Below are 23298 nucleotides of genomic sequence, written 5' to 3' on the forward strand. Positions count from 1 at the left end.
ACAAGAAGCTCCAAAGAGGCAGCTGAAGGTCAATAACTCTTTGCTATGGGGGCTTGTGGAGCAGTGATGTACTGTTGCCAGCTGAGTCAGTGACAAAGTGAGTGGAAGAAAACTTGAATGCATATGGTGTTCCAGGGGAGAGGAACATCGGAAGGAGAATTCAGAACCCTGGAGGTGAACCCTTGCAGAAGGTGCCTGGGAGAAAGCATCGGTTTGGGAGAAGATTCTAAAGCGAGTTCTTGGAGACTGGAGATTGGAAACCCTCGTGTGAAAGAAGGAGTGCAGTGAGACTGGTTGGCTCACGGTGTGACAAACATCTAGCGGGGGTTGATGAGAGATCCATAGTATCTGGTTGAGGTGGCATCTGTCACTTGGTTTCAGAGTGTGGCGTGTCTGACCAAAGGCTACCAATTGGTTTATATGGACTGTGGACACTAGGGTAAGAGATAACTTTTGTAACTTGTGCTATCCTTACAAATCAGTATATATTTGTAAAAGGTATAGTTGTGGGTGAAGGAGTGATGTAATATAGTTAATCTTTTCTTGTTGGATAAATGTTTTATTCTTTTGCTAAAAGTTCATCAGCTGACTCCTGTGACTCTGTTCAGTAGCCACTCTCCACATGTCTAAACAAAAAAATAAAAACTAGGATCTATCAAGCCAGGTTCCACCCTGGGATCAGGCATGTCCAGTAGTAACATCAGCCGGGATCATAACGTATCATTCCACTGCCAGTGGATACGTGGTGATTGTTGCAGGCAGCCTGTTACATGTTAAGAAAATACTATTTGACACTGTTTTAATAATCCCAAAAAATTCATGTCACCACTCACCCACATGTCACAGCACATCAATCTTCTGAGAAAATGTTAATGGCCTAATTATTAAACATTATTTTCATAATTAAGAATGTTTCTTTGGCAGAAACATAATAGCTACGTTCAGAGGCATGCATCATAGCATAAGTATACTCAATTCAGACTTAACAAAATAGGGTTATTTAATTTGCTTGTCAAACTCCCAATGTAGAGCACACAGTAAGTTTCAGAGTATGGTCAGTCTCTGATGTGTTGGTACTCCTGTTTCATTTTGTGCCTCTCATTCTTTTCTCTACCCTTAACTTTCCTTTTGTTTCCTTCTCTTTTCCTTGTGCACTTCATGCTCTGTGCTTTTTTTCTTTCCTCTAAGCTAGAAAGTGATGGGTGTTATTGTAAAGGAGTCACTAAAAACTGCAGGTTGCATTGGAGGTGGATATTACAGGCAAATGTGGCTATCTTCTTATTCCCTCTCTCAAGCATTGGTCTTGTTCCCATCACTTCCCCAACCTCTCCAACTTACTACTAGTCATTTATTATCACCCTCCTTGTTCATCTCTAGCCCACCTGCCCCAAGGTGCAGCCATTATAAGCACCGCCCTGCTTGCTGTGCTGTCATTCATATTGCCCTCAACACTACCACTTGAAGTACCCCTCCCCAAACATGGAAATCAGCCAACACTCCTATCCCTCTATCCCTTCTGCTTCCCCTTGGGAAAGGACCACATAGTGATAATGTCACTGCACTAATAATCCAGAGGCCCAGACTAATACTTTGGGGATATGGGTTCAAATCCCACCATGGCAGCTGGTAGAATTTAAACTCAGCTAGTAAATTCTGCTATTGAAAGCTAGATGGTAGTGATGGTAATCAAAACTAACAGCAATTGTCATAAAAAAAGACCATCTGGTTCACTCATATCCTGCCTTTAGAGAAGGAAATCTGCCATTCTTACCTGGTCTGGTTGACTCTTGATGATTGATGATTGGTAGTGCCTTAAAGTGGAGAGGACACTTGCTATGGAGCTCAGGCCATGGTAAGAACCTGCGCACAGAGTCCTTTAATGTGGGGAGGCTGTTCCGCTGCAGCTACCACTCAGTTCTGGCTGACCAAGAGACTCACCCATTCTGTCATAGGCATATCTGAAGAATTTACAGGTTGACTATCAACCTGTTTGGCTATGGTATGAACACACCTTCCATGGCCATAAAGTCCTAGAGTGGGACTTGAATCCGGAGATTCTGGCTCAGAGGCAGGAATGCCACCCACTGCACCATAAGACCTCCCATGGTTGAGTCTTAGCTGCACTCTAAAACGGCTGAACAAGCCATTCAGTTTAAGGGCAATTAGGGACAGCTAACAAATGCTGGGCTTGCCAGCAATGCTCACATTCTATGAATAAGTTTTTAAAAAAACGTTTTATTGCTTTCAAGATTCAACTCTTTCAAAAGAAAGAGAGAAACTGCCTGCCTCCCTTTCTCTCACTTTCTCAATGTTGTTAAAAATTAGAGTCTCTAAATGTGTAGGTAATTAGCTGATCCTTTAGGTCCACAACATACAATTAAAGCTAATTAGTTGGCTTTAAAATTCAACCAGCATTTTAACTGAAACTTAATTAACTTAAATGAAGAAATGCACAATTACTTTCCCTCAGTTTAATAAACTTTTCAAACCATGCAAAACACAAGGCTGAATATCTGTTCAGCTTGTCCTCATTCTTTTCTCTTACACAACCTTTCCAATTTGGAAAAAAAATCAGAAGTTTTACCTCACTCAAGGTGTTTTTTTTCAAATGTGTCCTCTTGTTTTTCCAAGACTGTTTGAAGAAAAGCAATTGGGAAGAAAGTGTGAACAATGAAAGAAAATATCCCATCAGAAGAGCTGACTGAATAGCATTGATGTTTCCTGGGAAATGAGGTACACTGCACATGCTCAGACCAGACCATCCAAATTCAACTCAAAACATCACCAGCTCTGGGCTAGATATCAAGTTTAAGCATAGGCTTCTGGGAGAAGCTGAGACCTTCAACTAAGACTATAATAACTCAAAAGACAAAGCAATGGGTAAATTTAGTTATGCCACTGAAAAGTATATAAATTTTAAATTTCTGAATATATAGAAAAAATGGTGGGCAAAAAAATTCTAAAGAATTTTGAGTGATGTACATCAGGATTGGTCAATAACAGGGAGATAGACTCTTAACATTAAACAGCAATTTTTGTGATATATTTCACATCATATAAGTGTGACTGTGGTCCATTATCCCTCCTATTTCTTCTTGATGCGTCTGCAATCTTTGATATGTTTGGCCACACCATTTTCCTGCAGCTCCTCTCCTCTGTTGCCCAGCTGGGTGGGATTGCCCTTGCTCAGTTCCATTCTCATCGAAGACAAAAGCAAAACACTGCGGATGCTGGAAATCTGAAATAAAGGGCCTCGTTATGTTTGCTTGGCTGAGAACTCAGACAACCAATAGAGTACTAAAATACCTGTGCCTCCAGGGAAAACATTGTTTGATCGACAGTTCAAGCTCCCTGTTCTCTGCTATCCATTTCACAATGTTCACAGGAGTTAAGTGGTTCAAGGATTTGTGGTATTTGTTATTGATACTTTAAAGGGTCTGGATGATTGACACTTTTATTAGCTTACAGTGAAATTACTTGTTTTCAACATAGGTGAAATTTATGAATGAATTACTTTTTTAAAAATGTTTTTTTACACATGCCACTATACATTATAGAGTTCATTGGTTCTAGACAGTGTATAGTGGCTCACTGGGCATGGAAGTGCCATAATTAGACACAGAGAGCATGAGGGAGGTGGATGGAAGGGCAGAGCTTGGCATAGGGGGCATGAAGGGCCATGGAGGTTGGTGGTGTCATGAGGTGGCATGGATGGGGCATGAGGATTGATCGGAGGGTTGAAGGGGTATGAGGGGTGAAGGCTGGAAGGTCTTTATGTTTTCATCTCAACTGAGACAAAGTCCCACAGCACCAAGGCAGGTCTTTTAAACAGCCCACCTCCACACCCAGCAGCCCTTGTGGCTGCTTCCAAATTTTTTCCTGGATCAGCTGGTCCGACTCCAGCCTGCACCCAGCTCCTGGCAATGGAGATCCCACCTTTCCGGGCAATTGCTCCCGAGGCAGGTGGGCTGAGCCAGGAATTTTCCTGACTCCCCCCTGCCCGCCCTGAGGATGAAAATGCAGGCCTTCATATCCATGACCTTTGGTTAACTGTTTTTGTCTCCACAGGCAGAATTCCCCGCTTTGACTTGCAGTTGCAGCCACAATATTTATATGACTGGTTCAGTTCAGTTTCTGGTCACTGCTAACTCCCGGGATGTTGATTGAGGGGGAATCAGTGATGGTAATGCCATTGAATGTTAAGGGACAATGGTTAGATGCTCTTTTGTTGGAGATGGTTATTGCCTGGCACTTGTTGCTATGAATGTTACTTGCCAGTTATTAGCCAAGCCTGGATGTTATCCAGGTCTTGTGTTTTTTTATTCATTCATGGGATGTGGGCTTTGCTGGTTGGGCCAGCATTTATTGCCCATCCCTAGTTGCCCTTGAGAAGTTGGTGGTAAACTGCCTTCTTGAACTGCTGTAGTCCATGTGGTGCAGGTACATCCACAGAGCTGTTAGGAAGGGAGTTCCAGGATTTTGACCCAGTGACAGTGAAGGAACGGTGATATATTTCCAAATCAGGATGGTGAGTGACTTGGAGGGGAACTTCCAGGTGGTGGTGTTCCCATGTTTCTGCTGCCCTTGTCCTTCCAGATGCCAGTGCTCATGGATTTGGAAGGCGCTGTCGAAGGAGCCTAGGTGACTTCCTGCATTGCATCTTGTGGATGGTACACACTGCTGCTACTGTGCGATGGTGGTGGAGGCTTTGACACAGACTGCTTCAGTATCTGAGGAGTAACGAATGGTACTGAACATTGTGCAATCATTAGGGATGGAGGGAAGGTCATTGATGAAGCAACTGAAAATGCTTGGACCTAGGACATTACCCTGAGGAACAGCTGCAGCAATGTCCTGGACTAAGACAATTAGCCTCCAACAACCACAATGATGTTCCTCTGTGTTATTCCTTCGTGGAGAGTTTTCCCCCTGACTCCTATTGACGTCACTTTAATAGGGCTTCATACTTGGTCAAATGCTGCCTTGAAGCCAAGGGCAGTCACTCTCACCTCACAGTTTTCTCATACTACACTCACAAGAGAAGTGCTCATTTCTTCTTTTTCTCTAGGTTAGTGTCTTCCGGAATCACTCTTTATTTTCTAAATCTTTCACTTTTCCATTTTATTCAACTTTTCACTTTCAATTTCTATCACTCTTAAATAGTATTTCATCAGATCAAACTCCATTCATTTCAATTTTAATCAGATCAATTATTATTAAAGGCATTAATCTACTCTGAAAACCTCATATACATCAGATGGTCATTTTGGCAATTTCGCAAAAAAGAATCTAAAATGCATCAGATTGAACATCTACTCCACTCTGAAATATTATGGAGTGATTCTTTTTCCTAAGGCTATCTTGGCAATATTTAACAAACTGTGGGAAAAAATTACAATTTATTTTAATAAGCACAACTTGTGGGCATCAGGGAAGATATGTTTGAAAGTAAAAGAGAACGACATGGGTTTTGGTGAATGGTGGACAAGGAGAAGGGAGGGGGATGTGGCAAAGCAAACTGATTGGATGGCCTCAACCTCAGTGACAAAGGTGTCCATAAGCTCCTCTTATTTGTTGGAGGTGAGAGTGAAGGTGCCAGGGAAGGTGGGGTTGGGGGTTGGGGGGCTCATGGTGGATTGTGGTTAAGGAGGTAATTAATATTGTGTAGAGAAGAAGCCAGGGTTTATGTTTACTTGCTATGATTATCCTCGAGTAATGAGCAGATTTGACAGAGGAGTGTAAGGCCCTATTAATGCTTGATGCAGTCCAGCCAGATCTGTCAATAAATGGCTAAATCAGTTATGCATCAGTACAATCTCTGCTGCACTGCCAGTATTACATCCCAACTGCACCATTCTATCAAAAAAATGCAGTGGAAAAATGTTTTTCTAAAGAATATTCATAAACCCAAGAATAAGGAAACTTTTTAACTTTTGTATGTACTTGGTTCATTTGCTATTTATGTTTTTATATTGATATTGAATGTTCCTTGCACCTTGCTTTCCAGACTGTTCCTGAACTCAACCTACTCCAGTTTAATTTTCTGTTTTCAGTTATTTACCATCCTCCTGATTTTCGAGAGTTCAGTAGACATTACTGAGAGTCTGGATCTTTCTTGTTCTCCCAAGTTGTTATCTCTTCTCTTATTCTTATTCTCTCTTTGATTTGGGGCCATCAACTTCATTCCAAATCAAAAATATTCAAAGACTCTCTTCCTTAAGAGGCTGTGGAAGCAGAGTTCCAAAAACTCCCGATCCTCTGAGAGAAAAAAAATTCTCCTCATCTCTGTCTTAAATGAGCAACTCCCTATTTTAAAAGTGACCATCTCCCCTTGACAGTCAATATGAACATATGAAGATATGAATTAAGAGAAGAGTAGGCCATTCAGCCCCTCAAGCCTGCCCTCGCCATTCAATAAGGTTAAAGTTCTTTGAAGGAGTAACATGCGCTGTGGAAAAAGGGGAACCTGTAGACGTGCTGTACTTGGATTTCCGGAAGGCATTTTATAAGGTGCCACATCAAAGGTTATTGCGGAGGATAAATGCTCATGGTGAAGTGGGTAACATATTAGCCTGAATAGAAGATTGGCTGGCTGGCAGAAAACAGAGAGTATGCATAAATGGGCCTTTTTCTGATTGGTAGGATGTTACGAGTAGAGTCCCGTAGGGGTCTGTGCTTGGGCCTCAGCTTTTTACAATTTATATCAATGACTTAGATGAAGGCATGGTAGCTAAATTTGCAAACGACCACAAAGATAGGTAGGAAAATATGTTATGAAGGGGACATGAGGAGATTACACACGGATATAGATAGTGCGAGTGAGTGGGCAAAAAATCTGGCAGATGGAGTATAATGTGGGAAAATGTGAAGTTGTTCACTTTGGCGGGAAGAATAAAAAAGCAGAGTATTACTTAAACGGAGCATGGCTGCAGAATCCCAAAGTGCTGTGGGATCTAGGTGTTCTAGTGCATGAGTCACAAAAAGTTAGAATGCAGGTACAGCAAGAAATTAAGAAGGCTAATGAAATTCTACCCTTTATTCTGAGAGGAACTGAACATAAAAGTGAGGATTTTATGCTTTAGTTATAGAGGGCATTATTGTGTGCAGTTTTCATCTCCTTATTTAAGGAAGGATGTAAATTCATTGGAGACTGTTCAGAGGAGGTTGACTAGATTGATATCTGGAATGAGCGGGTTGTCTTAAGAGGAAAGGTTAGACAGACTGGACTTGCTTCCATTGGAGTTTAGAAGAGTGAGGGGTGACTTGATTGAAGTATATAAGGTCCTGAACGGTATTAACAAGGTGGATGTGGGAAGGATGTTTTTTTCTGGTGGGTGAGTCTAAAACTAGGGGGCACTGTTTTAAAATTAGGGGCTGCCCTTTCAGGACAGACATGAGGAAATGTGGTCTCATCATTTATGCATACTCTCTGTTTTCTGCCAGCCAGCTAATCTTCTATTCAGGCTAATATGTTACCCACTTCACCATGAGCATTTATCCTCTGCAATAACCTTTGATGTGGCACCTTATAAAATGCCTTCTAGAAATCCAAGTACAGCACGTCTACAGGCTCCCCTTTATCATGAATGGCCTACTCTTCTCTTAATTCATATCTTCACACGTTCATATTGCTCTGTCCAACTGAAACATAACCTCTCTACCTTTGTATTCAATTCCCCTCACAATAAACGATAACATTCTATTAGCTTTCCTAATTACATGCTGTACCTGCATACTAACCTTTTGTGATTCATGCACTAGGACACCCAGATCCCTCTGAGCCTCAGAGCTCTGCAATCTCTCACCATTTAGATAATATGCTTCTTTCTTACTCTTCTTGCCAAAATGGACATTTTCAAATTTGTCCACATTATACTCCATTTACCAGATCTTTGCCCAATCACTTAAGCTATCTATACGCCTTTGTAGCCTCCTATGTCTTCTTCATAACTTATTTTCCTACCTACCTTTGTATCATCAGCAAACTTAGTGACCATATCTTCAGTCCCTTCATCCAAGTCATTTATATAAGTTGTAAAAAGTTGAGGCCCCGACACTGATCCCTGTGGCATTACCATTGTTGAGTCCCCCAACGTAAACAACCTGGGGGTTACCATTGACCAGAAACTGAACTGGACTAGCCATATAAATACTGTGGCTACAAGAGCAGGTCAGAGGCTGGGAATTCTGCAGTGAGTAACACACCTCCTGACTCCCCAAAGCCTGTCCACCATCTACAAGGCACAATTCAGGAGTGTGATGGGATACTCTCCACTTGCCTGGATGAGTGCAGCTCCTACAACACTCAAGAAGCTTGACACCATCCAGGACAAAGTAGCCCGCTTGATTGGCACCCCATCCAGCACCTTCAACATTCACTTCCTCCACCATCGACACACAAATGTACTGCAGCAACTCACCAAGGCTCCTTCGACAGCAGCTTCCAAATCCATGGCCTCAACCACCTAGAAGGACAAGGGCAGCAGATGTGTAGGAACACCACCACCCGCAAGTTCCCCTCTTAGTCACTCACCATCCTGACTTGGAACCATATCACCGTTTGTTCACAGTTGCCGGGTCAAAATCCTAACTCCCTTGCTAACAGCATGATTGGTGTACCTATGCCACATGGACTGCCGCAATGCAAGAAGGCAGCTCACTACCACCTTCTCAAGGGCAATTAGAGATGGGCAATAAAAATGCTGGCCTAGCCAGTGATGCCCGCGCCCTGTGACAGAATTTTTAAAAATTAATCTAACCTCCTCACCATATACTTTTTTTCTTTTCTCCCTCACATGTTTATTTAGCTTCTCCTGAAATGCATCTCTCTTATTCACCTCAACTACCCCACAATCTAACCACTCTTTGGGCAAAGAAGTTTCTCCTGAATTCCCTCCTGGATTTATCAGAGACTAATTTACATTGATGGCCCGAGTTTTGGTCTCCCGACAGTGGAAATGTCTTTCATAACCTGAGGAACCTCTATCAGGTCATCCCTCAGCCATTTTTCTAGAGAGAAGGGTCCCAGCCTGTTCAATCCTTCTTGATTGGCATAACCTTTCAGTTCTGGTATCATCTGGGGGAATGCCATCTGAAATGGTCCAGAAAGCCTCTCAGTTCAAGGGCATTCAGCCTGGGCAACAAATGCTGGCCTAGCCAGCGACACCTACATCGCATGAATGAATAAAATAAAATAATTCTGGTAAATCCTTTCTGCACCTTTGTATTTTAGCAAATTCACTTCTAGGACTTGTATTTGAATGCCCACTAGATTGACCTGTGCATATCTTCTCACTGTCATCTGGAAGAGTCCTAAAGGTTTGGCCTCAACCCAGTTTCCTATTTCAAAACTGTCAGCAAATTAACGTTAAATTGACCATCTCATTTAAAAAGCCCATAATGATGTCGGAGCCTACAATAATTCACAGGGGAGCGTGACATTGACAATTTGCTCCTAAAATGTAGTATACAGTTCAGAACAAATATTAAAATTAAATCAGGCAGTCCTTTTCACTCTTACAGTCGAGAACCATCTGAGACTTTGACGATGTTACTCGAAGGTAATGCCTCCCAGATGCCCATTGTTTACCACTCAATCACTGTAATATGCCCACCATCACCATCATCCATCCTGTCACTGTCAGGTGCCATTTACCTCCCATCCAAGCCCCACTTCTCTGTTTTATTATTGCCCTGCTCAGATTCCACCAATGAAAAAAATCACAGTGAGGTCAGACTTCCCTGGCAGTATATATGCGGGATTTAGTCTGTTTATAGTAAAGGATTTGAGGAAGCAGCTGAAGATAGTTAGGCTAAGGATGTGTCCCGACAGAACTCTGGCAGCAATGTCCGTAGGCTTTCGTGGCTGACCTCCGCCAACTGCTGTCAACTCCCTTTGTAGCAATCTGACTCCAGCCTCAGGAGGATTTTCTTTCTGGCCTCCATTACTGTCAGTCTCCCTGACGCAGTTTCAGTAATCAGTCGTGGAGAGTGACAGTCGTTGACAACTGAACTTACTTAAAAGTGCATTTTTAACAGCAAAATAAAATTCATGTCTTACCGCCTAAAAAATAGAAATGAGGTGATGATTAAAAAATTAAAGTGTCATGTCAGGGTTGAGATGGTGGAAATAAATCATTTGGGCTCTACTGATCTTTTTTGATACTTTGACGACCTTAATTTCAACTGCTGCATTAACACTGTATGATATCCATTTTTTAATTCTTTCATGGGATGTGGGTGTCACTGTCAAGGCCAGCATTTATTGCCCATCTCTAATTGCCACTGAACTGAGCGGCTTGCTAGGTCTGAGGGCAGGTAAGAGTCAACCACATTGCTGCAGTTTTGGAGTCACATGTAGGCCAGACCGGGTAAGGATGGCCGATTTTCTTCCCTAAAGGACATTAGTGTACTAAATGGGTTTTTACAACAACCAGTGATAGTTTCACAGTCACCATCACTGACATTATCTTTATATTCCAGATTTATTAATTATATTTAAATTCCACCAGCTGCCATGGCGGGATTTGAACCTGTGCTCCCGGAGCATTAGCCCGAGCCTCTGGATTACTAGTCCAGTGATGATAATTGTTCAATAATACAGGCTACAAAACTATGCTTTTTTTTAATGGCAGCTAGGGATGATGTTCTGTCCAAAACAATCTTTGGGTTTTTCTATTAATATGAACCATGTTTGGATCTTGTGAGGTTTAAGGCTTGTTTGGGCTTCAGATGGTTTAACAACAGGCACATTTTTTTACAGCACTGTATCTGTCAATCCAAGGGCCACAAGGTCTGGCTCTGCACTGCCAGTAGTTTCAGCAGTACGGGTGCTGGTTGTGGTGAAAAATTGGCGGGAGGCCACTCATGATGTGGTCTACGCTGATTGCCACATTGTGGTGGATGATCGTGCAGTCATGACATGTGAGAGCCAGAAGTATGCAGTGCCGAATGCTGACCTGATGCCCAACCTGCCATTTTGACCTCACCATTCCAGTTAACACCTCTTACATATGCACAAATGAACAAGTGTTCACCTGCCTTCAGAGCTATTTAAAGCTCTATCTAACGTGCAGGTTAGTTTCTTCTGGCTACCTACTTTCTGTTGCAGAGTTAGTGGAAATATTGGTTGATGGAAGAGTTGAGAAAAGTTGACTAAGTCAGCAGGGATTGGTGCTGGACATTGGGAAGGTGCTTCTGAAAGGCCTCTGAAAAGCACTTGTTCTGAGCCCTGGAGGCTATAGTTGCCGTTGTTCTTGGTGCAGATTCAGAGGTAGGTGAAGCAGAGGCCGAGGACAAGACAGTCTGCTCATAGAGGGAGGAGCACAGGGCTCTCAGCAAGAGGCTTACCCACCTATGATCTTCAGGGAACATTTCCCCTACCTGCATGGAGAAGTGTGTTCGACGGCTAGGGTTCACTAAAATCTCACAGAACTGTGCCGCCTCTTGGATTCGGACCTATCCTATCAGCCTCAGAGCAGAGCCATCAAGGTGACCATGGCCCTGAGTATTTACACTAACAGATCCTTCCAGGCTGGAACATGTAGCATTGCAAACAGCTTGCAGTTCGCCATCCAACACTGCATCTGGGAGGTCACAAAGGTTCTGGAGAACAAGAGGAGATTTCACTGTCATCTCTCTAATGAGAGAGTAGCAGGAGGGGTGGATGCATGTCTTTCCCAGAATAGTGGGCATCTCTCTGGTGCAGGGAGCCATCAACTTCGCAGCATGTGGCCTTGCAGATGCCACATATCAAACAAAACTGTAAGAAGTGCCTCTCATCCAAGATGCAGTTGGTATGCGACCATGCACAGAACACTGGAGTTTAGAAGAGTGAGAGGTGACCTCATTGAACTGTACAAGTCTGGGCAGGGTAGATGAAGGAAGGATGTTTCCCCTGGCTGTATAAGGGGGTGGTGGTCTAGAACCAGGGGACACAGTCTCAGAATAAGAGGTAGGCCATTTAGGATCAAGATGAGGAGGAATTTCTTCTCTGAGGGTGGTGAATCTTTAGAACTCTCTATCCCAAGGGGCTGTGGAGGCTCAGTCATTCAGCATATACAAAACAGAGATCGATAGATTTCTAGATACTAATATCATCAGAGGATATGGGGATAGTGCAGGAAGATTACCTTGAGGTAGGAGATCACCTATGATCTAATTGAATGGCTGAGGTGGCTCGAGGGACTGAATGGGCTACTCATGCTCCTATGTTCCTATATTCCTAACACCATGGTGGTGAATGCCCACTATCTTGGGATGAGTCATGATGCTTTCATCCTGTATCAGTCAACTGTTCCGGCAATCGTCTAGCAACCAGGGTCAAACCAGAAGGTGGTTGCTCGGCAACAGGAACAAGCCACTGTATGCCTTGCTCATTATTCCTTTCTGCAGCCCCAGCCATGCACAGCCAGCACTCATTATGAGAGCCATGTTGAAATGAGAAAGATTGTGGAGCAGATCATTTGCTTGCGGAGGCGTAGACCTTTCAGGGGGAGCCCTCCAGTAGTCTTTGGAGCAGGTGTCCTGTGTCCTGGTGGTCTGTTGCATCTCCACAACCTGGCCATCATGAGATCCTCCACACTATCCTTACCCGACTGTCCGGGCTATAGCCCACTCATACCCCGTGGCTTACCACGCCTGGATCCCACCTGCATCCTTTTGATCAGGTGTGAGGTAATCACACATGAATTTAGCGGCTATCCAAATTAGCCCCCAGTATCTTTTATTATTGTAGAAATTCCAACTCCATTTTTACCCACCACCATAAAATTACGTGGCATGTACAGCACAGGAACAGGCCATTCAGACCAATTGATTTCCGCTCGTTTTTATGCTCCTCATGAGCTTCCCCACACCTTCTTTCATCCAACATATTATCATAACCTCTATTTCTTTCTCATGTATTTATCTGTGCATCAATGCTATTCACCTGAACTATTCCTTGTAGTAGCAAGTTCCACATTACAACCACTCTCTGCATAAAGTAATTTTTTCTGGATTCTCTATTAGATTTATTAATGATTAGCTTCTATTTATGACCCCTAGTTTTGGCTCCTCCCTTCCATAAACATTTTCATTACGAATCCTGTAACAAACTTATCATAGTCTTAAAGATCACCATTAAGGCATCCCCAGCCTTTTCCTTTCCAGGGAAAGGAGGCCTAGACTTTTCAATCTTTCCTGTTAGGTATAACCTCTCAGTTCTGACATCATTGTTGTAAATCTACCAGAAACATTTAGGCATCAAGCTGGCAGGCAGATCTGCTGATCTCTCTCACTGGCGGGCACATCTACTCATGGTAAGAAGTACTCAGTCTTCAATCTGCCACACAGCTTTACTGATCTCTCTGAGATATAGCCAAAAGCATCACACCTGTTCCCAATAAGAAACACTTAGCTGTCAAGCCGCCCCACTGAGTCCTCTCACACAGACAGCCACTCCCACTGAGAAACCTGGAGCCAACAAACTGCTCCAGTGATCCGCCCACACCTGTAAGGAACACTAAGCCATCAAGCTGCTTCACTGACACCATCTATACCCCTGGTAGTATTATTGCCTGGTGAAGCTCTCTCTTATTCTCTGCTCGCTATCGTTCTATATTCATAAATACTCATCACAGGAATCACAGAACTGCTTATTTAAATCTTTGTTTAAAAGTGGCTACCATACAATGTCCATAAACATCCTCGCCAGCTGAAGCTGACCATATGAGTCATGAGCAACTAGTATAATGACCTTTTGAGTGTAATGTTGTCATGGGGATGATCACAACATAGCTCTGAAACTCGTGTTGGAACTGGAATAAACATTAAATGTATTTTTTCAATGTTTAGAGTTTGAGAGACTCCATTGAAGTGGCTTCTTTTATTTGGCCTTTATTTTCAACATTTTCACAAGCAAGTGTTAAAAACATTTTGCGGAATTGGAGTGTCACAACGCAACTCCAAACTGTTATCGCTTCGGCAAATAGAACATAAGAAGGAGCAGGAGTAGGCCATTCGGCCCCTCAAGCCTGCTCCACCATTCAATAAGATCATGGCTGATCTGATTGTGGCCTCAGCTCCACTTTCCTGCCTGTTCTCCATAACCCTTGACTCCCTTATTGATCAAAAATCTGACTAACTCAGCCTTGAATATATTCAATGACCCAGACTCCACTGCTCACTGAGGAAGGGAATTCCAAGCACTAACAATCCTTTGAGAGAAGAAATTCCCCCTCAACTCTGTCTTATATGGGAGACCTCTTATTTTGAAAATGTGCCCCCTAGTTTTAAGTTCCCCCGAGGGGAAACATCCTTTCAGCATCCACCTTGTCAAGCTCCCTAAGAGTTTTATGCTTCAGTGAAGTCAAATCCCATCACCTTTTCTCTGTTATAAAAGCAAAGTACTGCGGATGTTGTAAAAAAGAAAATGGGATAGAAGGGGAATTTAAAAAGCGGATAAAACCATGAATAAATGAATAAAAATAAAAATAAAAATAAGTGGATAAAAAATAAAAATGAGTGTAGAAAAAAGGGGACTAAAAAGGGGTGAGGATAGAGGAGCGAGAGTTCATGGTCTGAAGTTGTTGAACTCAATGGTAAGTCTGGAAGGCTGTAAAGTGCCTAGTCGGAAGATGAGGTGCTGTTCCTCCAGTTTGCGTTGGGCTTCACTGGAACATTGCAGCAAGCCAAGGACGGACATGTGGACATGAGAGCAGGGTGGTGTGTTGAAATGGCAAGCGACAGGGAGGTCTGGGTCATGCTTGCGGACAGACCGAAGGTGTTCCACAAACCGGTCACCCAGTCTGCGTTTGGTCTCTCCAACGTACGGGGGACATATTGGCACTTTGGCCTTCTTCCCTCCTGATAAAATTAAGTTGAATTACCTCCATCTGCATGGTTTTATTTTCCTAATCTTATCTACGCTTCTAGTTTCCACCCATGTGACTTTCTTAAGTAGTCAAGCTCTGCTTCTTCTTCATCTATGGGTAAATCGTGTGAGTCTTTCTGTTGTAGATCAAAAAACTACCAGATGTTGTTTGGTTCTTCTGATTTCTGAGTTTGTCATATGTCATGCCCAATGAACCCTTTTCAAGCATCTGTTAGTGAAAGCATGCAGTCTCCTCCAGTACCTTGGTTACATTCCAAGTCTCCACACTGTGGACCTTTAGTGCCAGTCAACTGCTGTCACACAACTTTAATGCGGCTTTCAGCTGATGCCTTTATTTGCACCTATACACAGAGTGTGCATTGAGCAATGGCCTTAAAGTGTCCATTCTAGCCTTTACTTCCTGTTTTCTCTTCCCTCTATCGTCTATCAGCAATCTGCCAAGTGAGAAAACTGCTCCATTTTTTTCAATGTGAGAGCTATCCACTTGACCACTGGTCCTCTCATTTTGAACCAATTTCCCCAGCACTGATCTTACTCATGTTTTTAATCCAGGCAAGTCTTTATAAGTCAATGAAAAATGTAGAAAGGTCTCTTGAGCAGCTGCCTTCCCAGACTTGGATTAAACATTTAGGGCTGGATTTTCACAGAGTTGGGCTAGCTCCAAAGGCCTTTAAGAACGGCAGATGGGACAAAATTCCGGAATTCCTACCCCCATTCCCAACACTGGCAACTTTTGCTGGGGCTGGATAAGGGTGTGGGTTGTGAGCCCTGCGCTCCTGTCCTGGTGGGTTCCATTGTGGGAGTAGGCATCCCATACCCAAACCCAACCACCTGCAGTTTTTGTGGAGTTGGACCACCTTCTCAAGGATACGTGGTTTACAGTCCCTCAGAGCTGTTGTGAGGCATTGTCTGGATTCATGTTCTTGAATCCTCCACCAATGGTAATAGCTTCCCTGTATATATTATTTTATTATTCATTCATTCACAGGATGTGGACATGGCTGATATTTATTGCCCATCCCTAATTGCCCTTGAGAAAGGTGGTGGGGAGCTGCCTTCTTGAACCACTGCAGTCCATGTGGTATAGTGCTTTTAGGGAAGGAATTCCAGGATTTTGACCCAGCAACAGTGAAGGAACGGCGAGATATTTCCAAGTCAGGATGGTGAGTGACTTGGAGGGGAACTTCCAGGTGGTGGTGTTCCCATCTATCTGCTACCCTTGTCCTTCTAGATGGTAGTGGTTGTGGGTTTGGAAGGTGCTGTCGAAGGAGCCTTGGTGAATTCCTGCAGTGCATCTTGCAGATGTTACACATTGCTGCTACTGTGCGTCAGTGGTGGAGAGAGTGAATGTTTGTGGATGTGGTGCCAATCAAGCGGGCTGCTTTGTCCTGGATGATGTCAAGCTTTATGAGTGTTGTAGGAGTTGCACTCATTCAGGTGAATGGAGAGTACTCCATCACACTCCTGACTTGTGCCTTGTAGATTGTGGACAAGCTCCGGGGAGTCAGGAAGTGAGTTACTTGTTGCACGATTCCTAGTATCTGACCTACTCTTGTAGCCATAGTATTTATATGGCTAGTCCAGTTAAGTTTCTGGTTAATGGTAAACCTCAGGATGTTGATAGTGGGGGATTCAGTGATAGCAACGCCATTGAACATCAAGGGGCGATGGTTAGATTCTCTCTTGTTGGAGATGGTTATTGCCTGACACTTGTTGGCATGAATGTTACTTGCCACTTGTTAGCCCAAGCCTGGATATTGTCCAGGTCTTGTTGCACTTGGACATGGACTGCTTCAGTATCTGAGGAGTTGCGAATGATGCTGAACATTGTGCAATCATCAGTGAACGTCCATACTTCTGATCTTATGATGGAAGGAAGGTCATTGATGAAGCAGCTGAAGATGGTTGGGCTGAGGACACTACCCTGAGGAGCTCCTGAAGTGGTGTCCTGGAGCTGAGATGATTGAATTCCAACAACCACAACCATCTTTCTTTGTGCTAGGTATGAATCCAACCAGCAGAGAGTTTTCCCCCTGATTCCCATTGACTCCAGTTTTGCTGGGGCTCCTTGATGCCACACTCGGTCAAATGCTGCCTTGATGTCAAGGGCAGTCACTCTCACCTCAGCTTGGGAGTTCAGCTCTTCTGTTCATGTTTGAACCAAGGATGTTGTCAAGTTTCTTGTGTGTTGTTGGAACCACATGCACCCGGGCAAGTGGGGAGTATTCCATCATATTTCTGACTTGAGCATCATAGATGGATGACAAGGTTTGGGGAGTCAGGAGGTGAATTATTTACCTCTGACCTGCTCTTGTTGCCACAGTATTTATATCACCATTCTAATTCAGTTTCAGCTCAATAGTAACCCCAAGATGTTGATAGTCGGGGATTCAGTAATGGTAATGTGGTTGAATGCCAAGGGGACGTGGTTAGATTCTGTCTTGTTGGAGATGGTCATTGCCTGGCACTTGTAACGAATGTTACTTGCCACTTATCAGCCCAAGTCTGAATGTTATCCAGGTCTTGCTGCAGTTGTAGCAAAGCACAGACTGCTTCAGGAGGAGGTGCCAATGGTGCTGAACATTGTGCAATCATCAGCGAACATCCCCACATCTAACCTTATGGTGGTGGGAAGGTCATTGATGAAGCAGCTGAAGATGGTTGGGCTTAGGACACTACCCTGAGGAACTCCTGCAGCGATGTCCTGGGACTAAGATAATTGGTGTCCAGCAACCACAAGCATCTTCCTTTGTGTTAGGTATGACTTCAACCAATGGAAAGTTTTCCCCCTGATTCCCATTGGCTTCAATTTTGCCAAGGCTCCTTGATGCCACACTTGGTCAAATGCTGCCTTGATGTCAAGGGCAGTTACTCTTACCTCCCCTCTTGGGTTCAGCTCTTTTTTCCATGTTTGGACCAGGGCTGTCATGAGATCAAGAGCCAAGTGACCCTGGCGGAACTCAAACTGAGCATCAATGAGCAAGTTATTGCTATGTAAATGCCACTTGCTAGCATTGTCGATGGCACCTTCCATCACTTTGCTGATGATTAAGAGGAGAGGGGTTGGGTGATAATTGGTTGGATTACATTTCTCCTGCTTCTTATGGACAGGACATACCTGGGCAATTTTCCACATAGCCAGGTTATAGCAGTACTGGAGCAACTTGACTCTGGGCGCACCTTGTTCTGGAGCACAAGTCTTCAGTATTTTTGCTGGGATTCAGGACTACTGCATTTACTAAAATGGCTGCAGCATTGAATACAACTTTCAGCCGGCATTATTTAAAATAATTGAGGTTAATGTTTGCCTATTAACATGAAATCTCAAAACGCAGTTTAACTTTTTTCTGGGGAATAGTTTATTGAAAGTAATGATCCGCCGGGAATGGGGTTGATTGGGCACCAGGCATTCTCTGCTATCTCCACCAAGTGACCAACAATAAGTCGTTGACAACCCATTCAGGAGGCATTCCAGCCAAGCTTGATCCTGATCCTGATCCCACTCAACAATTGCAAATGTGTGCTTCCCAGCAGTGGATGCTGGCTAATGATCAGAATGGATTACTTTTCCCACCTATGGCAGGGATGCTGAGGTCAAATATTCTCATGTCTCAGCAGTCTTTTTAAACAATGATTTTGCTAAGAGCTAGAAAAATATAATCCAGTTCACCTTGGACTCCCTTTATGCAGTTCCCAAATAGCTGTGTGGCCAATTGGACTGGCACCAGTTTGCCTCAGCATTTCCTTTACTGAGAAGTATTGGAGGGCTTTGGGGAATGGGAGGTCAAGTTTGCAAGAAGAAAATAACACAAGATCCTGGCCAGTACATGCTTGCAAATAGCAAAGGGAGTCCATGTTGTCAGCGAGGCTGGTCTCATTAGCCAATGTAATGAACATGCTTTTGGACTGCTCAAGATCAGAGGAGTGTGCGATTCACCAGAAACCAAATCTGGGGACTGTCAACACTTGAGTGGTCGATCTAAGTGCAAGACACAGGAAACCTATAAAATAAATCCATGCAAAGAATTACACTGGTTGACAGCAATGCAAAGCAAGTAGTGTTAACTGATCACAAGGATGAGTGTTTTATGGATAATACCACAAATTCACAAGTTTTGTATCTGAACTCTAAGCTTGAACTGATTTCAAATATATCTTTTTGCTTTTATTCAATTATATCTTCTTTGGTAATTGAGTCACATATTTTGTGCTTCCACTTGTCTCCTTTACGAGGTGAATTTGTCGGTAATGTCGGGGCAACAAGCCCTGTATGAAGGCAGTGTAATTTTTGGCTATAACAGCAGATGTTAAGGCCGGAACTGGAAGGTAATAAATTATGGTGTGTCAGGTCCTCAGGTGCCGTATCAGTACATTCTGTGGATTGAACCAAGCATGTCTTGTATTGTTACCGTACATGCAGCCAAAAGTCCGATACAGAAGAGATGCCTAAGACACTTTCACGTCATTTCTATAATAAGCAGTGCATAACGGTAATGGATGATGCAGTTAGGTAACTGTGTCACTAATCAAATTTTCTGTTGCAAATTTTTTTAATTAAAAATATTCTGATGACATTCTTAAATAGGCAAAACCTGCATTACAGAACACAGCAATTATAGGAGCGCAGGTTGTGGATAGGCCAATTTTGTTCCGCCAATTTTGTACCTCACGCTCCTCCATGAAGTTCCATTCCACAAGCACAGCATCACGGAATGACCTTTTGGAATCTGGTCTTCCACAAACTCACCTGACAGTGTGGTGTTTTACGCAGAAACATTCAAAATTGATGGTTAGGCAAAGACCAGCTGCTCCATCAGCCCTGCCGCAGCTCAACAGTTACGCCTATAGAGACATGACAGCCTGCCTACTTTACCCTGCGAAAGCCCTTACTTTGTCTCACTTGCCACCAGAAACACTGCCAGATTATAAATGGGCAATTAATCATGTCTTTCTTTTAGTTTTTAAAAAAAAAATTGTTGTAACTAAGAGGCCCAAAGTTCAACATTCATTCATAAACTCTCAGTGGGGTATTACAACCTAAGTTGTCTTTGGGCAGTCAACTTGATCTGCAAATTGAATTCTAAAAATAAGTGTGCGTACAAAGGCTGTAGTCTTACTGAATGTCAACTCAGTCCCTTGGTTCAGCCGATGTCAGAAATGTGGCGCTGTGTTCACAAGACCCCTCCAACCAGGCAAATGCAAGAGGTTCAATGATCAGCCAGTTTGCTACCTCAGAATGACTGCTGCAAGATTCCCCCTGCTTTACAGGTCATTTGCACTGATATAACATGTGTATGTGTAGCTAGCTCTCTTTGTGTCCATCTGTCATAGTATGCTCCTAACCCAATTTCATGAGTATCATAAACTGGAGATTAACATACTTTGTTGTAAATTGTTGGCATTTGCAATTGACTGGTGCAACAGAAGCTGCTGGCTGAAATGAGACAACAGCTTTTCTCTCAGTGGTACCATTTCTGGGATGTTTAACAACAACACAGAGTCCTAGTAATTAAGGAAAAGGAGGCTGGCATGTACGGATCCCAGGGTTTTAACTGCTCAAGGGTGTGTAAACATGAGTCATTTGAAAATGCAAAATATGAGCTGCCTGTTAAGCGCAGAACTCACCTTAGATTGAATTTTTAGCCTTTGTAATCAAACAAAAGGCGAGATTCATCAAACCTGAGTGTTAACTTCTGTTGTGGGAAAAATGTTATTTCTGCGTGAATCAAAGATGATTGTGCCACCGATTTATAAATTAAATGAGGATTTGTCTGAGGCATTTTGTTTTTTTTTTTACAAAAGAAATGTATTTTTGTGTTTCCCAAACTACTCAATCTCACCTCTATTAATAGTTATTGTAGATTAGTGGCAGTGTTACCTTTGTCAAACGTACTTTTAAAAAACTAAACTTAGTCAACCATAAAATGATGGAAGTCTGGGGCAACAATAAGGTTATAACCTTGGTAAAAAGCTCAAGTAATAACATAATAAATAGGAACTGGAGTAGGCCATTCAGCCCCTCAAACCAGCTTCGCCATTCTATAAGATCAAGGCTAATCTGATTGTGGCCTTAATTCCACTTCCCTGCCTACCCACTCCACCATAACCCTTGACTCCCTTGTCAATCAAAAATCAGTCTAACTCAGCCTTGAATATATTCAATGACCCAGCCTCCACTGCTCTCTATGGAATAGAATTCCAAACATTAACAATCCTCTGACAGAAGACATTCCTCCTCGGAGACCCTTTATCTTTAAACTGTGCCCCCTAGTTCTAGATTGTCCCACGAGGGGAAACATATGCTCAGCATCTACCCTGTTGAGCTCCCCCAAGTGGAAACATCCTCCTGGTACCTACCCTATCAAATCCCCTCATGAACTTATATGCTTCAATAAGATCACCTCTCATTCTTCTAAATGCCAATGGGTATAGGCCATATCACAACCCCTCAACCATGAATTAGCCTAGTGAACCTTATCTGAACTGCTTCCAATGCAAGTTTGTGCCTCCTTAAGTAAGGTGGCCAAAACTGTATATATTAACCTTGAAATAAAAAAAGAATGAGCATAAATTTATATAGCATCTTTCCTAAACTCAGGACATCCCAAAGTGCTTTACTGCCAATGCTTTTAAAGTGTAGTAATTTTTACAATGTCTGAAACAACAGCAGCCAAGTTGCAGACAGCAAGATCCCACACACGGCAATGAGATAATGACCAGATAATTTGTTTTAGGGATGTTGGTTGAGGGATAAATATTGGCCAGGATACCAAGAAGAACCCACTTGCTCCCCCAAAGGAGCCATGAGATCAGTTCTGAAAGACAGCATCTCTGACAGTGTAGCACTCCCTCAGTACTGCAGAGGTGTGTTGCACGAACCTTGAGTGGTACATCACCAACATCATTTTAATTGGGAATCCTAGTGAAAGGCCAGGCCTATGAGTGCAGGGTGCTACCAAATGTTGACAAGAGAAGACAAGGTGAAGAAACAGTGCCATTAACTTGGCACTAATGTAATAAAAGTGTTGGAAAATGTAAAGGAAATTATTTTAAATTTAAAAAATGCCTCAGACACAACTGCAAGATTTTTTTTGGATCTGCACCATCCTTCCTTCCACTTTCTAACCAATTAAAGTGAAAGTTTGTGGTGTGTGGAAATGAAAACGCTGGTCAGTACCTATATGGTCATTTTTTTATTATTATTGAACAAGGGAAGTACGCTCAATAAGAAGGTGCTCCACTAAGGTGTCCTGTGGATCATTTAAACCACTCTGGAATCAATATTTCTTTGCCAGTGATAACTGCACTCTTGGAGGAGATGATGCATTGAAATCTTACATGAAAATAGCAGAAGGTCTACAAAATCAAGTGGCGTTGGGAGTCGGGGGGTGGGGGGTGCTTTGAGTGATATTTGCCTTTTAAAATCTAGGAGCCTGAAATTGAAACATAGGCAGAATAATGAATACCCTGGAGTTATGCAGAGTGGTAATCTAATCAAACTGCTTTCTCTAAGGTTGCTTAGTGCCAACACAAAGACCACAAATTCCAACTCTCAGCCAACACCTCGACGTCTAGCCCAGGCATTAAAACTCTTATAACTAACTTTGCTGCCTCCAGATTTGACTCTCCTTGCTGATCTTCCATCCAGAATTCTTTTAAAATTCCAACTTGCCCAAAACATAGTAAATGTTTCTGTAGTAATCTGATGTGTACTATGCCTTTAAGTAAAGTTATGTAATGTAAGATCACACGATCTTAATACCCAATAGCAGAGTAGTGCAGCCTACCATTGTGAGAGAGTCTTGAGCTAGACACTGAAGAGTGAAGAGAGAGTTTTGAGTTGTAAGCGCACAAGTGTAGCTGCTGAGTTTCATTTGTAAATAAACAGCATGTGTTTATCCTAACAACGATCTAATGATGTTCTTGGTCTCTGTACCAACTCGGTCACACCAAAACAAGTGTGCAACCCGGATCCTTTAGCCTCCAAAAACCAAGGGCACTGGATCCAACAGTTTCCCTTTCCATTCTTGCTGTGATTTCTGACCTACCCCCTATGCCACCAACTTAAATCTTCATCCTCATTTTTAAATCCTTCCCTGAAGTCATTCATCTACAAAATTTGTTCCCAAACCCCCATTTACTCTGACTCTGGTCTCTTGTGCTTCTACCCTGCCAATGCCCTGGGCAAATTCTTTAGTTGCCTATGCCCTTATTCTGTAAAATTAGCCTAAACCATGTCAGCCAAGGTTCATTTGCCAAGATTCTTCTTTCAGGGTCAGTAGATTGTGAGTTCAAGTCCCATTCCAGGGGTTTGAGCATATCATGTGTTGACGTTCTAGTGGAGTACTGAAGGAATGCTGCACTGTCAGATGTGCTGTCTTTCAGTAGTAATGGTAAACTACCTCTGATGGGTGTAAAAGATC

General features: G+C 42.9%; 1 protein-coding gene across 1 annotated transcript in view; it reads left to right on the top strand.

The window, feature by feature from the left end:
• The window catches only part of LOC144699628 (protein shisa-6-like), a 560335-nt gene that overhangs the window by 281888 nt on the left and 255149 nt on the right, over nt 1–23298 (top strand). The window contains exon 4 of the mRNA XM_078570705.1: nt 19202–19231. Within this exon, the coding sequence (XP_078426831.1) occupies nt 19202–19231 (30 nt within the window). The remainder of the gene's footprint in view (nt 1–19201; nt 19232–23298) is intronic.

Source organism: Cetorhinus maximus, chromosome 24, assembly GCF_964194155.1.
Source record: "Cetorhinus maximus chromosome 24, sCetMax3.hap1.1, whole genome shotgun sequence".
Taxonomy (NCBI): domain Eukaryota; kingdom Metazoa; phylum Chordata; class Chondrichthyes; order Lamniformes; family Cetorhinidae; genus Cetorhinus; species Cetorhinus maximus.